Below are 14636 nucleotides of genomic sequence, written 5' to 3' on the forward strand. Positions count from 1 at the left end.
CACCCCACCATTGGCAGCTGTGCCGTCAGTTCATTAATTCCCATCCTAACTCCCTCCCACCCCCCACAACTGCTTCATCTCGCTCTCCTTTAAGATCCTCCTTGAAATCCACCTCTTTAACCAAGCTTTTGGTCACTGCTAATACCTTTGATTCTGTGTCCATTTCTGTCTGATTATCCCTCTGCGCAGCACTTTGGGACATTTTTCTACATTAAAGGCATTGTATAAGTGCAAGTTTTTAAGATCATACAACTTTTTAATTAACGATTATTTCTAAGAAAAAATTCTGGGTTGGGCGAGATATTAATTAGAATGCTTACAAATAGTGTTTGAATTCAGCTGGAACTGATGATTGGTTGCATAATGTGAAAGCTGCATCTGTGCACCAGCGCCCTGTGTTTAGACTGCTAAACCAGCTCCCTTATCCAGAAGATAGAATCAGAGACATGTAAAAAAAAAAGTCTATGATTTCACCATCAGGAACCATCACTACCCTTCTGTGATCTGAACTAACTAAATATGAATGTAAAAGTGCTTATACTTCCATTTACATTGTGGTGATGTAAGTAGACAGCGCAAAACTACGCTGTGAATCTGCATCACTTGGAGAGCGGTTGAAGACCGAAGGAGGCCATGAGGATTGTAGGTGTTGGAAATAGAAATATTACAGTCTTTAGAGTTCATTGTTGGGATAATATATAAAAGACCTGTACAAAGCACCTGTTTGCGTGATCTGGGATGCTTGATAGTGGAACGACTCTCGTTAACTGTACAATAGTGGTGCTTAATTAGTCAAAATTTGCTATTGCATTTGAAAGTCACATCAGGATCATAATAAAATGTATATATTTGGGCCTGTCAAAGTTAAAGCAATAGCTTGCAATGTTATTTTGTTTGTGATCTCTTTTACATCTGACGCTTAAGGCAAAATGTTGTAGCTCAAATCCCTCACACTTTCAGAGTATTTAGAATGTTGTGTGCCCAAATGAGAAGAGTTAAGTTTGTTTTTTTGTCTCATAAATGTGACGGTGATTAAATGCACTTGGATAACTTTTTTATATGGTAATCAGCATAAAAAACATAATGTTCCAATCTTGTAAGGGATCGCAAGATAGTTTGTGTACACACAGTTCACCTTTTTATACTCCCAACTGATTCTGAAGTATGTTACACACTCTGATAATCTTCCTGGTTGTTATGTTTAAAAAGAACTATAGAAAAAGAGTGTGATGTGATGTTTCCATTCTTACCCTAGAAGGGTACTAAATTCATTAAACAGTGTAAAGTACAAATTGAATGCCTTTATTAAGGAACCAGTTGTGAACATTTACTGAGACTCCCTTGTACCTCACTTCAAATGTCGTCTATTCTTTATTGTGTGAAATGTGGCCTTACAGTAGCTGCTGCTGTAAATTGCACTTGAAGATTAATCTTGTTGAACTAAGGTTGTTCTAAATTCCAATGAAAATGTTTTACTATTTGTTTGAATCATTTTTGATGTAATTTGTCAGTCACTACATCTTATATCAGCAAAACTGCTTTTTATAATTGAACATAATTAAGTTTACAAGAGCTCTGTAGGTTCTTGTTGGTTCAGTAGTTGTTGCCATCATGCTTAAGGTTCACGGATAATGTAGAAGCACCAAATTATTAAATGTGCAACAAATAAAAACAACATAATTTTGCAATGTTTCCGATTAGCTAAAATTTAGATCTGTATTCCTCACATTTGTGCTCACAAATTTTAGTGTATTTGTTGATACGAGAAGCCAACTTTTTATGTTGAAGAACTCCACCCTTTAATGATTATCCATTGCAAAATAAACGCTAGCACGAGTGACAAGGAGTAAAGATCACATGTTTGAGAAACTCCGAATTGTTTGAGAGTTTTTATGAGGAACTGTATTTCTCCATTAGTTCTCTGTTGTAACTCAATCCCATTTTATGTTAGATGATCCAGTCACTGTTGGAGGCATTCAACCACCGCATCAAATTAAAACTGTACATCGATCACCTGACCACACTTTGCCTGGAGCGGAATCCACAAGTCTTGGCAGGATTGCCATCATTACCAGTCAACGAGGAAGAGGAGGATGAGGTTTCCCGGGAGCGTCAGTTGCAGAGTTTGACACCTGAACAGGTGAGAGATTCTAATTACATCCTTCACAGAATTGTTCTGTATGTTGCAGTATTGCTCGAGATCCTACAGCCGGGGGAAGGCAAGATGTTCACAAAGTATTTAATCTACTGGTAGAAATGTTAACTTTTCTTTAAATCAAAAATGACAAAGACTGATCACTGTGCTCTTCACAGTTGATTGTAAGGCGAAAAATCTTTAGCTTAAAATTTGGTTGCTCGAGTGAATGAGCGAGCAACCTGTACCAGTTCTGTTGCGGAACATTTACCTATGACTAACCTGAGCTATTTGTAGTATTAAATATTGAGAATGATATTGCTATTGTACTTTATGGATACTGAGAATGAGAATATGTTGGCGAATTTGTTACATAGGTATTTGACCTCTTCACCCAAGCTGTGCCGAGTAGTATCTGTAAATCGCAAAGAATCCATTGAAGTACTGCTCCATTGAAAATAAAGAGAGGTTTTCAGATTTTGCTGCTTCACAATAATAAAAGTTAAGCAATCTGAATATATGCACCAGTGGGTACACAAAGCAACTTTGAGCTATTAAATAGCTCATTATGTAGCTTTTAATCCAGTCACATGGGAAACTACAAACTGTAACAACAGCTCATGAAATGTGAAACTATGGGAACAGCTGAGTAAATGCAAACACATTCTGATTTTAGAAAGCTGATAATATGAAAGATAATTGTGAGAGAACCCCTCTGTTGTGGTTACCTTGAAAAGTAGCTGGGTTTTTAAAAAAAAGTGAAACATCCTTTTATATGTTCTAGAAAGAAGCAGGTTTTTTTAAAAAGTGAAGTTTTTAAATAAACTTCTGCATTTTGATCCATGTTTGAGCCTTGTGCTCCATTTACATCGGCAGGCCGTCTTCAACGGAAGATTTGCTGTCCACAGCAAACCGACCATGTAAACGGCGCAGCAATGCAGCGGTCCCCATCCGCTACCGAAAGCAATGTTTTCTGCGGTTGCTTTATTGGCAACAAAAGCAGAACATGTGCTTGCAGATGGAAGCCTCTAATTTTTTTTTGACTGCTGACAGGCTGAACAGCTTATCCTGCCCATATAGGATAGTGAAGCAGTTAATGTGCTCACTGGCCCGTACAGACCTTCCCAGCCATTGCAAGAAGGTATGTTTGCTAGCAATATATTAGCACACCAAAACATTGTCACAACCACGCGTGTACCATTGGGAAGCAAAACTGGCTGCTATAAAACCATAATTTGTATAACATCCAGGACCTGGAGCAAATATTGTAGAACTGCTTCCTGATGCAGCCATTGTCTATTTTTTCCCAGCAATACACTTACAGAACTCGAACCTAAAAGTCAAGAACTGCAGACATTATTCTGTGGCTCTGATACTTCTTGAAATGCAGTGGAGGGCTCTTGCATATGTAGTATCAGACACCATGTACCTGAGTAAGGGTCCAAGTTAATATTTCTTGAAGTATTTATTTGAAAATACCGACTTATTGATCATGTGTTGAATCTGTCAACAAGAAATAATTGCATTGTTTTAACCCCTGACCTTCACAGGATATGAATCCTTGCCAGTCTTATATAATAGAATCCATACTTTTGCCTGACACTAACGTTGTATATCCACAAATTGTTAGGCTTCTCGATGAACAAATGATTTTAGTACACTAAAGTCCAAAAGGAATGTGCAGGATTAAGAGAAATCCTGTTTGAACTCTTGCGCTAATATTTGCCAATTTTTTTTGGAAAACAATGAAGTTTAACTCGACTTCGTAGTCCAGAAACAGCCATGCCAGCATGATAACAGCTGTCAGCCCACTTCTGGGTTAATTTTAGGATTGCTGCCGAATTGTAGTATGATGTAGGAATGTCAGAAACCAAGCCCAGTGCCCCCCCCCCCCCCCCCCCCCAACGTCAGCCGAGCATTTCCAGCACTCCTCCAGCTTCGCAATTAAATCAAATGTTTAACTGAAATTAAATGTTACTACGAGAGTACACTGCTCTCCCAGCGAGCAGTCTTTTCACACTTTCCATCATATGAAGAGGGTGAAAGAGCTGCCTACTGGGAGAGCAGCATAGTGTTGTAATGAAGCTTTTATTTCAGTTAAGTGCTTGACTCAGCACTGAAATTGGAATAGTGCTGGACTTGGCATTTGATATTCCCAGCTTATTTAATGTTATTTTAAGGTATCATAACACTTTGAAAATGAGCACAGGAACAAGCTAACAACTCCAATTGTTCTGAAGCATGGGTAAACCATTTGTAGATTACAAAGCGGAATGTGTAATATGAGCAAATTTAAACTTCAATTTGTTGCATAAAGAAGTGGTAGATACTTGGGGTAAAACTTCAAGTCAGATTTTTGTCGCCCCCCCCCCTCCCTTCCATAGAAAGAATAAGAATTATGGATAACACATCGTGATTCTTTATAATTAATAATGGTGTTGGCTTTGAAGATTTTAATTAGGTTATCAGTAAGCAAATAACCGATTCTACTGGTTGGTGCACATGTTACCTTTGACTACCTGCATAGCTGACTACATACACTAACTTCCACATTACCAGGCATTCGATTCAAATTCACCCTCACTACCCCACGACCAATAAGCTTCCAAGCACCACCGCAATAATTGTACAAATGCTGTGTCATTAGTCAGACGGAAGTTAGACACCTTCCTCACTAGATCCTCAGGAATAAAAATGGATGCATACTTACCATTAAATTACCAGAGACCAAATGCTCCCTCTAGATCATCAATAATTAGTGTCCTCCGTAAAAGACCTCGGGGGAGAATTCGTTATCGGCCATTTTGAGGCGCTAACATCACCTGGGCGCTAACTTCAGTGCCAGCGACCGCAAAATTGAGTTTTAGCGGCCCAAGAGGGAAATGGAGCGCTAAATCAAGCACTCCATTTCCTTCTTAGGGCGCTAACATTGGAGAGCGGGGCGGAGACTTCAGCAGCACTGCACACTGGGCCGTGCAGCCCTGCCGCGTTCAAAGGCTCCTTCTCTCCCTTAAAGGGAAGGGCCATCGCTGCAGGATCTGCAATTTAAAAAGTACCTACCTGGACCACCAAGGCAGCCGCAATCCCATGTGATCAGCCCGGCACTCGAGCAGAGTGATCGATCGCGGGCAGAAACCCGCGGAAAAAACTCGAACAGGAAAGCTAAGTTTTTTTCCCACCTACCTTGACCACCTCGCCTTTAATCATCGCCCCCGAAGCAGCTGGCCGCCCGATGCACGCCTCCTGCAGCTGTCGGTGTTTTCGACCGGCGATGCTGCAGGGGGCGGAAGTCAATTTTGGGTCCGGGGCGATGCACATGGCGATGACATCACAATCTCCAGGCGAAAGAGATCGGGGCACAACGCCGAAGCGCTGCCGCAAAACTCCCACCGAATATGGCGGGAGTTGATGTCAGCACCGTGCTCGGTCACAAAGATATTTGCGTCTCCCGGGGTTGCTAACGGGAGGCGCAAATTCACCCAATTTCACCCCCAAGTGATAATTTATTGAAGTGATATTGTTGCCATAGCTCCAGCTACAGAAGGCCAGATGGTGAATACAGATTATGGTGGCATTTTCACATAGTGGGTCGATTCTTTCCCTGCTCATGTACACCACCATGCATTACTTAAAACCTGTTCCAACCTGAAATTGTAGAAATTGGGCAAATATTCTGTTTTTTGAGTTCTAGTTCACATGGCTCCATTTTGGTCAATTTAGCGCTTAAATTGTATTGCGCTTATATTTCAAGTGATAAAACCAAAATAAATTTAAATGATTTCAGAATTATAATGCACTTTTTTTTACAAATACCTTTACTGTGTATCAATAGATTAGAAATTGAACTCTTCTCTCTCTCAGGCAGTCCCTCGGAACCGAGAATGACTTGCTTCCACACTAAAAATGAGTTCTTAGGTGACTGATGATGAGTCCAATGCGGGACCTACAGTCTCTGTCACAGGTGGGGCAGACGGTGGTTGAAGGGGCGGGTGGGTGGGGTGCTTGGGTTGACGTGCGCTCTTTCCGTTGTTTGCGCTTGGCTTCCACTTGCCCCCGGCTAAGAGACTCGAGGTGTTCGGCGCCTTCCCGGATGCTTCTCCTCCACTTTGTGGGGTCTTGGGCCAGGGATTCCCAGGTGTCAGTGGGGATGTTGCATTTTTTCCAGGAGGCTTTGAGGGTGTCCTTGAAGCGTTTCCTCTGCCCACCTGGGGCTCTCTTGCCGTGTCGGAGCTCCGAGTAGAGCGCTTGTTTCGGGAGTCTCGTATCGGGCATGCGGACGATGTGGCCCGTCAATTGGAGCTGATCGAGCGTGGTCAGAGCTTCGATGCTGGGGATGTTGACCTGAGCGAGAACACTGACGTTGGTGTGCCTATCCTGCCAATGGATTTGCAGGATCTTGCGGAGGCAGCGTTGGTGGCACCTCTCCAGTGCTTTGAGGTGCCTGCTGTACATGGTCCATGTCTCTGAGGCATACAGCAGGGCGGGTATCACTGCTGCCCTGTAGACCATGAGCTTGGTGCTGTGTTTGAGGTCCTGGTCTTCAAACACTGTCTTCCTCAGGCGACCAAAGACTGCACTGGCACACTGAAGGCGGTGTTGGGAATCCACCCACTGTGTGAAAATGTCACCATAATCTGTATTCACCATCCTGCCTTCTGTAGCTGGAGGTATTGCAACAATATCACTTCAATAGATTATCACTTGGGGGTGAAATTGGGTGCATTTGTACCTCCTGTTAGCACCCCCGGGGGACGCTAACGGGGCATAAATGGCTCAAGTCCTTCCATGAGTTCCTGCAGAAATCTGCCCCAAGATCCTTTGGCCCAACCCCCCTCAATATCTCCACTGAATCACTTGCTTCTTCACTATCAGCTTAAAATTGAACTACTTGTATAAGTATAAGCAATATTGCTTGTCTGATATCCAGACCTGGGTGAGCCGCATAATCCTTCAGTTAAATATTGGGAACAATCAACTTCAGCCCCCGCCATGAACTCTGTACCCTTGCTACCAATTCCAGCCCCCTCCCTGTCTAGCTAAACTGGAATATCCTATTTGACCCAAAGTTGAGTTTCCAATCCCATATCTTCTCCATTACAAAAACCACTTACTTTCACCTCCATAACATTGCCCGTCTCCACCCTACCTGCTGCTGAAAACCCCCAAGTGATAATCTATTGAAGTGATATTGTTGCAATACCTCCAGCTACAGAAGGCAGGATGGTGAATACAGATTATGGTGACATTTTCACACAGTGGGTGGCACTCAAAGGGTTGACGGTGGATAGGCAATGGCAAACATTCAAAGACCGAATGGATGAACTACAGAATTTGTTCATCCCAGTTTGGCATAAAAATAAAACAAAAAAGGTGACCCAACCGTGGCTAACAAGGGAAATTAGGGATAGCATAAGGTCCAAGGAGAGGGCATATAAATTGGCCAGAAAAAGCAATAATCCTGAGGATTGGGAGCAGTTTAGGATTCAACAAAGGAGGACAAAGGGATTAATTAAGAAAGGGAAAATAGAATATGAGAGTAAGCTTGCAAGGAACATAAAAACTGACTGTAAAAGCTTTTACAGATATGTGAAGAGAAAAAGATTGGTGAAGTCAAGCGTAGGTCCCTTGCAGTCAGAATCGGGGGAATTTATAATGGGGAACAAAGAAATGGCAGACCAACTAAATACATATTTTGGCTCTGTCTTCACAAAGGAGGACACAAATAACCTCCCAGAGATGCCGGGGAACATAGGGTCTGATGAAAGGGTGGAACTGAAAGAAATCAGTATTTGTAGGGAAATGATGTTAGGAAAATTGATGGGACTGAAGGCCGATAAATCCCCAGGGCCTGATAATCTACATCCCAGGGTACTTAAGGAAGTGGCCCTAGAAATAGTAAATGCATTGCTGGTTATCTTCCAGAACTCGATAGACTCTGGAACAGTACCCATGGATTGGAGAGTACCTAATGTTACCCCACTATTCAAAAAAGGTGGTAGAGAAAAGGCGGGGAATTATAGACCGGTAAGCTTGACATCAGTAGTGGGGAAAATGCTAGAGTCCATTATAAAAGATGTAATAGCAGAGCACTTGGAAAGCAGTGACTGGATCGGACAAAGTCAACATGGATTTACAAAAGGTAAATCATGCTTGACTAATCTACTGGAATTTTTTGAGGATGTAACTGGTAAAATAGATAAGGGAGAACCAGTGGATGTGGTGTATTTGGACTTTCAGAAGGCTTTCGATAAGGTCCCGCATAAGAGATTAGCATGCAAAATTAAGGCACATGGGATTAGGGGCAAGGTATTGACTTGGATAGAGAACTGGTTGGCGGACAGAAAGCAAAGAGTTGGAATAAACGGGTTGTTTTCCGAGTGGCAGGCAGTGACTAGTGGGGTACCATAAGGATCGGTCCTAGGACCCCAGCTGTTCACAATATATATTAATGATCTGGACGAGGGAATTGGATGTAATATCTCCAAATTTGCAGACGACACAAAGCTGGGTGGGAGGGTATGCTGTGAGGAGGATGTCGTGAAATTCCAGTATGATTTGGACAGGTTGGGTGATTGGGCAGAAACATGGCAAATGCACTATAATGTGGATAAATGTGAGGTTATCCACTTTGGTGGCAAAAACAGGAAGGCAGATTATTATTTGAATGGCAATAGATTGGGAGAAGGGGAAGTGCAAAGAGACCTGGGTGTTCTTGTGCACCAGTCGCTGAAGGTAAGCATGCAGGTGCAGCAGGCGGTTAAGAAGGCAAATGGTATGTTGGCCTTCGTAGCAAGAGGGTTCGAGTACAAGAACAAGGATGTCTTGCTGCAGTTGTACAGGGCCTTGGTGAGACCGCACCTTGAGTATTGTGTGCAGTTTTGGTCGCCTTATCTGAGGAAGGATGTTCTTGCCATGGAAGGAGTGCAGCGAAGATTCACCAGGCTGATACCTGGGATGGCAGGAATGACGTATGAGGAGAGATTGTGTCGATTGGGCTTATACTCACTGGAGTTTAGAAGATTGAGAGGGGATCTCATCGAAACCTATAAAATTCTGTCAGGCCTGGACAAACTAGATGCAGGAAGGATGTTTCTGATGGCCGGGGAGTCCAGAACCAGGGGTCATAGTCTAAGGATAAGGGGTAAGCCATTTAGGACTGAAATGAGGAGGAATTTCTTTACCCAAAGAGTGGGGAACCTGTGGAATTCTCTGCCACAGAGGGCGGTGGAGGCCAGTTCATTAAGTATATTCAAGAAAGAGTTGGATATATTTCTTAAGGCTAAAGGGATCAAGGAATATGGGGAGAAGGCAGGGACAGGGTACTGAATTTGGATGATCAGCCATGATCTCATTGAATGGCGGAGCAGGCTCGAAGGGCCGAATGGCCTACTCCTGCTCCTATCTTCTATGTTTCTATGTTTATCCATACATTTCTCACCTCCAGACTCAACTTTTCCAGTGCTCTCCCGGCCAGCTTCCTATCCTCTAATCTCCATAAAATTCAACTGCCTGTATCCTATCGCACACTAAGTCCCGCTCACCCATCAGCCCTGTGCTCTCTGACCTACATTGACTCTCAGTCCCCTAACCCCTAATTTAGTATTCTCATCCTCGGATTTAAATCCGTTCATGACCTCACCCCACATTATCTCTGTAAGCTCCTCCAGCCCTACAACCATCCCAGATGACTCTGGTTCTGGATTCCTACCCTAGGCCTCTCTGCCTCTCTTCCTTTAAGACCCTCTAAAACCTGCCTCTCATCCCTCCTAATATCTACTTCTTTGGCCCCATGTTGATTTTTGTCTGATTACGCTTCAACATCTTGGGACATTATTCTATGTCAAAGGTGCTATAAAATGCAAGTTGTTGTTGAGGATAACAATGAAGAGGGAGATGAATTTGGACTCAAGTCCTTTCATGAGTTCCTGCAAAAATCTACCCCACGATTCTTTGGCCTAACCCCCTCAATATCTCCACTGAATCACTTGCTTCTTCACCACCAGCTCAAATACTTTCACTCGGGGAATTAGATAATGTTGATGAGGATGTAGCACTGGGTCATTTATAGAGCATGCGTGAGCTGAAGGAATGGGAAGTGGGTGAGGATGTGTCATCTTTCCACTAGAAGCTGAGGAGAAGTTTGCCTCTGGCTTCGGAGTCATAGGACCCAGAACTCATGGGTACTTGTCTCAGAAAATAATTTTCGAGAAGCATCCTACTTACGTGCAGGCTCTGAAGTCAGTCTCCAAGGAGATGTGGCAACTTGACAGGTGTGATTCTCGAGTCTACAGCTCTTATTTGTGGCAACGTCAGGGAAGCTTTTTCTTTGTTTCAGACATCAATGGACTGCTTGGCAGCTTCACTGCAATCTGCAGCAGACTCCCACCTAAAAGCTGCCAGGGACCAGTTGATGTCTTCTCCTCCAAGGAATAAGAAACGGCATGTCTGGTGGCAATAGGGAAAGAGAGGCAGCACCTTGCATACTGTTGTCCAGGCCATGACATGTGGTGAATATGTGTAAATCCAGAATACTATTTCTAGTTAAATCCTAACATAAAACTGCAGAAGTTTACGCACAGAAGGAGGCCACTCAGCCCACCATGCCTGTGCCAGCTCTTTTGCTGAAACAATTCAAAACTGGCTTGCTCTCTCCCCATAGCCCTGTACTTTTGTAATCTTCAAATATTTATCCAATTTTGTCTCAAAAGATTCAAGGGTTTCTGTCTCAACCCTGTAACAAAGCATTTCATGCTCCAACAGTCTTCTGTGTGAAGAAATTTCTCCTCCTCACTGAATCCTCCCTGCTGAATCTACACTGTGCACTCTCATTGGCTTTAATGTCCATTCTATAATGGAGCAACCAAAACTACACACAGCACTGTAACCTAACCAATGTTTTATATAAATTAATCATTACTTCTTTACTCTTAGTGATAATTTAAAGTTAAAGCCTCTTGTTACTAACTCCCCAACAAGAGAAAATAGTTTTTCTCTATTCTTCATAATTTAAAAAACCTCCGTTAAATTTCCTCTTTGCCTTCTCTGTGCCGGTGGAAATAGTCCTGGCATCTCAAGTCGCTCCGCATAACTAGTTTCCTATCCCTTGCATAATCCTGCTGAATCTACACTGTGCACTCTCATTGGCTTTAATGTCCATTCTATAATGGAGCAACCAAAACTACACACAGCACTGTAACCTAACCAATGTTTTACATAAATTAATCATTACTTCTTTACTCTTGTACTCTCTGCCCCTATCTATAAAACACAATTTTTTTTAAATGGTTTTCTTTACTTGCACTTAGCACTTCCAGAGAATTATGTTTTTTAATCCCTATGTTTCTCTGTTCATCCACATCCTTCAGTGTCTTTCCATTGTATATACTCCCAGTTTTTGGGGTTTTTTCTCCCAAAAATAAATTACCTCAGACTTAACCACATTAAATTGCATCTACCACCTGCTTGTCCATTCCATTAACCTATGCCTTCCAAAAGTATTTTACAGTCCTTGTCACTGTTGCCAAAACGCCCATTTTTGTGTCGTCAACAAATTTCAAGATTGTGTTCCTTATACTCAAGTCTAAATCATCTTTATATGCAGAGACTGACAACGACTTACATTTATATAGCGCCTTTAACATAATACAATGTCCCAAGGCGCTTCACAGGAGTGTTATCAAAAAAAACATTTGATACCAAGCCATATAAGGAGATGTTGGGGCAGGTGACCAAAAGCTTGGTCGAAGAGGTAGGTTTTAAGGAGCATCTTAAAGGAGGAAAGAGAAGTGGAGAGGCAGAGAGATTTAGGGAAGGGATTCCAGGGCTTAGGATCTAGACAGCTGAAGGCACAGCCACCAGTGGAGGAGCATTTAAAATCGGGGATGTTCAAAAGGCCAGAATAGGCAGAGCACAGAGGTCTAGGGGGCTATTTGGGCTGGAGGAGATTTCAGAGATAAGGAGGGGGCGAGGCCATGGAGAGATTTGAAAACAAGAATGAGAATTTTAAAATCAAGGCATAGCTTAACTGGGAGCCAATGTAGGTCAGCAAGTACAGGGAGATAGGTGAGCGGGACTTGGTGCGAGTTAACACACGGGCGGCAGAGTTTTGGATGACCAAGTTTATGGAGGGTAGAACTAGGGAGGCCGGCCGGGAGTGCATTGAAATAGTCAAGTCTAGAGGTGATAAAGGCATGGATGAGGGTTTCAACAGCAGATAAGTTGAGGTAAGGGCAGAGACGGGCAATATTATGAAGGTGGAAATGGGCGGTCTTAGTGATAGAACGGATATGAGGTAGGAAGCTTAATTCGTGATGAAATATGACACCAAGTTTGCGAACAGACTTGGTCAGCCTTGGACAGTTGCCGGGGAAAGAGATCGAATCAGTGGAAAGGGAACGGAGTTTGTGGCGTGAACCGAAGACCGTGGTTTCAGAATTCCCGATATTTAATTGGAGGAAATTTCTACTCATCCAGTGCTGGATGTCGGACAAGCAGTCTGATAGTATAGAGACGGTGGAGGGTTCGAGAGAGATAGAGCTGGGTATCATCAGCGTACATGTGAAAACTCACGTCATGTTGCCAGATAATGTCACCGAAGGGCAGCATGTAGATGAGAAATAGGAGGGGGCCAAGGATAGATCCTTGGGGGACACCGGAGGTGATAGTGCGGGATCAGGAAGAGAAGCCATTGCAGGTGATTCTATGGTTACGGCAGGAAAGATAGGAATGAAACCAGGCGAGTGCTGTCCCATCCACCTGGACGACGGTGGAGCAGAATTTTGTGGTAGCCATGTCAAAGGCTGCAGACCGGTCCAGAAGGAGGGGAAGAGATGGATGACCTTTGTCACAGTCAACTAGGATTTCATTTGTGACCTTGGTAAGAGCAGTTTCAGTACTGTGGCTGGGGCGGAAGCTTGATTGGAGCGACTCAAACAAGGAGTTCTGGGAAAGATGGGCACGGATTTGGGAGACAACAACACGTTCAAGAACTTTGGAGAGGAAAGGGAGGTTGGCGATGGGGTGATAGTTTGCAAGAACGGAGTGGTCAAAGGTTTTGTTTTAAGGAGAGGGGTGGTGACGACTGTTTTGAAGGAGAGGGGGGACAATACCTGAGGAGAGAGAACCGGAGCCAACATGGGAGCCAGGAAGGAGAGTTGGGTTGTCAGCAATTTACTAGGAATAGGGCTGAGAGAGCAGGAGGTCAGTCTCATTGACAAGATGAGCTTTGAAAGGGCAAGAGGGGCGATAGGAGAGAAATATGCAAATTTAGGGTTAGGACGGGGATGGAAACGGAGAGGAAGTAAGGTCCGGTGGGCTTGGGGAAGGGAGGGAAACCAGAAGTGGTTGAACGGATGTTGTCAGTCTTTTTAGCGAAGAAGTCCATGAGCTCCTCACATTTATTGCTGGAGGTGAGGGAGGAGGAGGCAGGGGAGGGTGGTTTGAGAAGACGGTTAGTGGTGGAGAAGAGAAGCCTGTTCTGGATTATCTTAGAATAGTGGTGGTTTTAGTGATGCAGAGCAGGACTTAGTAGTGCTTTATATGATCTAGCCAAATCTGATGATGGATGATTAGACCAGTTGTCAGCCAAAGACGTTCAAGTCTGCATCCCTTGGACTTAAGGGAGTGGATATGAGGGGTATACCAGGGGGAACGACTAGGGTGAGAGAGTGTAATGAATTTAGTGGGGAACAAGGGCATCAAAGGTGGTGGAGAAGGTGTGATTTAGTAGGTCAGTAGCTGCAGAGATGTCATGAAGAATTGTAGGCCAAAGGCCTCGGTAGTTGGGAATTAGAAAGTGCAGTGGTAAGGGACTTGAGGGAGAGGGGATGGGTAGAGAGTGACATAAGGAAATGGTCGGAGATTGCCTTATCGTTGATGGTTACGGAGGGGATAACGAGGCCACGTGAGATAAGTTTGAGGGGATGGCCGTTCATATGGGTGGGGGAGTTGACATGAAGGGAGAGATTAAGAGAGGAAAGGAGGGCAGTGAACTCGGAGGAGAGGAAGCAAGAAGAGTTGAGGTGGAGTTTGAAATCACCCATGGATGAGAAGTCGCTCACTGCAGAGGCAGAGGGAGGAAAGCAGAGAAGATATCTCATTGAGAAAATTGGTGTCGTATTTGGGTGGGCAGTACAGAATAAGAATTATTCTGTAAAATGCAAAAATGGACCAAGCACTAACCTGGGGTGCAATGCTTCCAACCCTTCAATCCAATCCACACCCATTTTCCCTGTTTGTTTTCTCTCTATAGGCCAACTTTCTATTCATACTGCTATAGTTCTTATACCATACACCTGAATTTATCAAATTCCTTCTGAAAATCCCTGTACACTGAAGGAATTTCCTCGCTGTCTTTCCAGTTCATATTCAGGGAGAGTTAATTTTTGTGACAGGAAATTTGAGCAGAAGCCGTTTCCGCCAGTTTTCCATCAGTAGATCGCTTCTGCCAAGTTCCCTCACGCCTTTTGGCTCTTCCCCTGATCTGCCCAAGTGCCCTCATTTA

At 43.6% G+C, this 14636-nt stretch overlaps 1 protein-coding gene across 6 annotated transcripts in view; it reads left to right on the top strand.

Annotated features, from left to right (window-relative positions):
- Nucleotides 1-14636, top strand: part of LOC147111092 (ERC protein 2) — an 885067-nt gene that overhangs the window by 799535 nt on the left and 70896 nt on the right. For 4 of the 6 annotated variants that reach the window (XM_086001631.1, XM_086001634.1, XM_086001633.1 and 1 more), the window contains one exon: nucleotides 1952-2140. In XM_086001631.1, coding sequence (XP_085857757.1) covers nucleotides 1952-2140 — 189 coding nt within the window. Of the gene's footprint in view, nucleotides 1-1951; nucleotides 2141-14636 lie in introns of those variants that run through there. The other 2 variants (XM_086001635.1, XM_086001636.1) reach the window with 1 other exon arrangement.

The sequence above is a fragment of the Somniosus microcephalus genome, chromosome 11, assembly GCF_052327205.1.
Source record: "Somniosus microcephalus isolate GS21.2 chromosome 11, FLI_Smic_1.0, whole genome shotgun sequence".
Classification (NCBI taxonomy): Eukaryota; Metazoa; Chordata; class Chondrichthyes; order Squaliformes; family Somniosidae; genus Somniosus; species Somniosus microcephalus.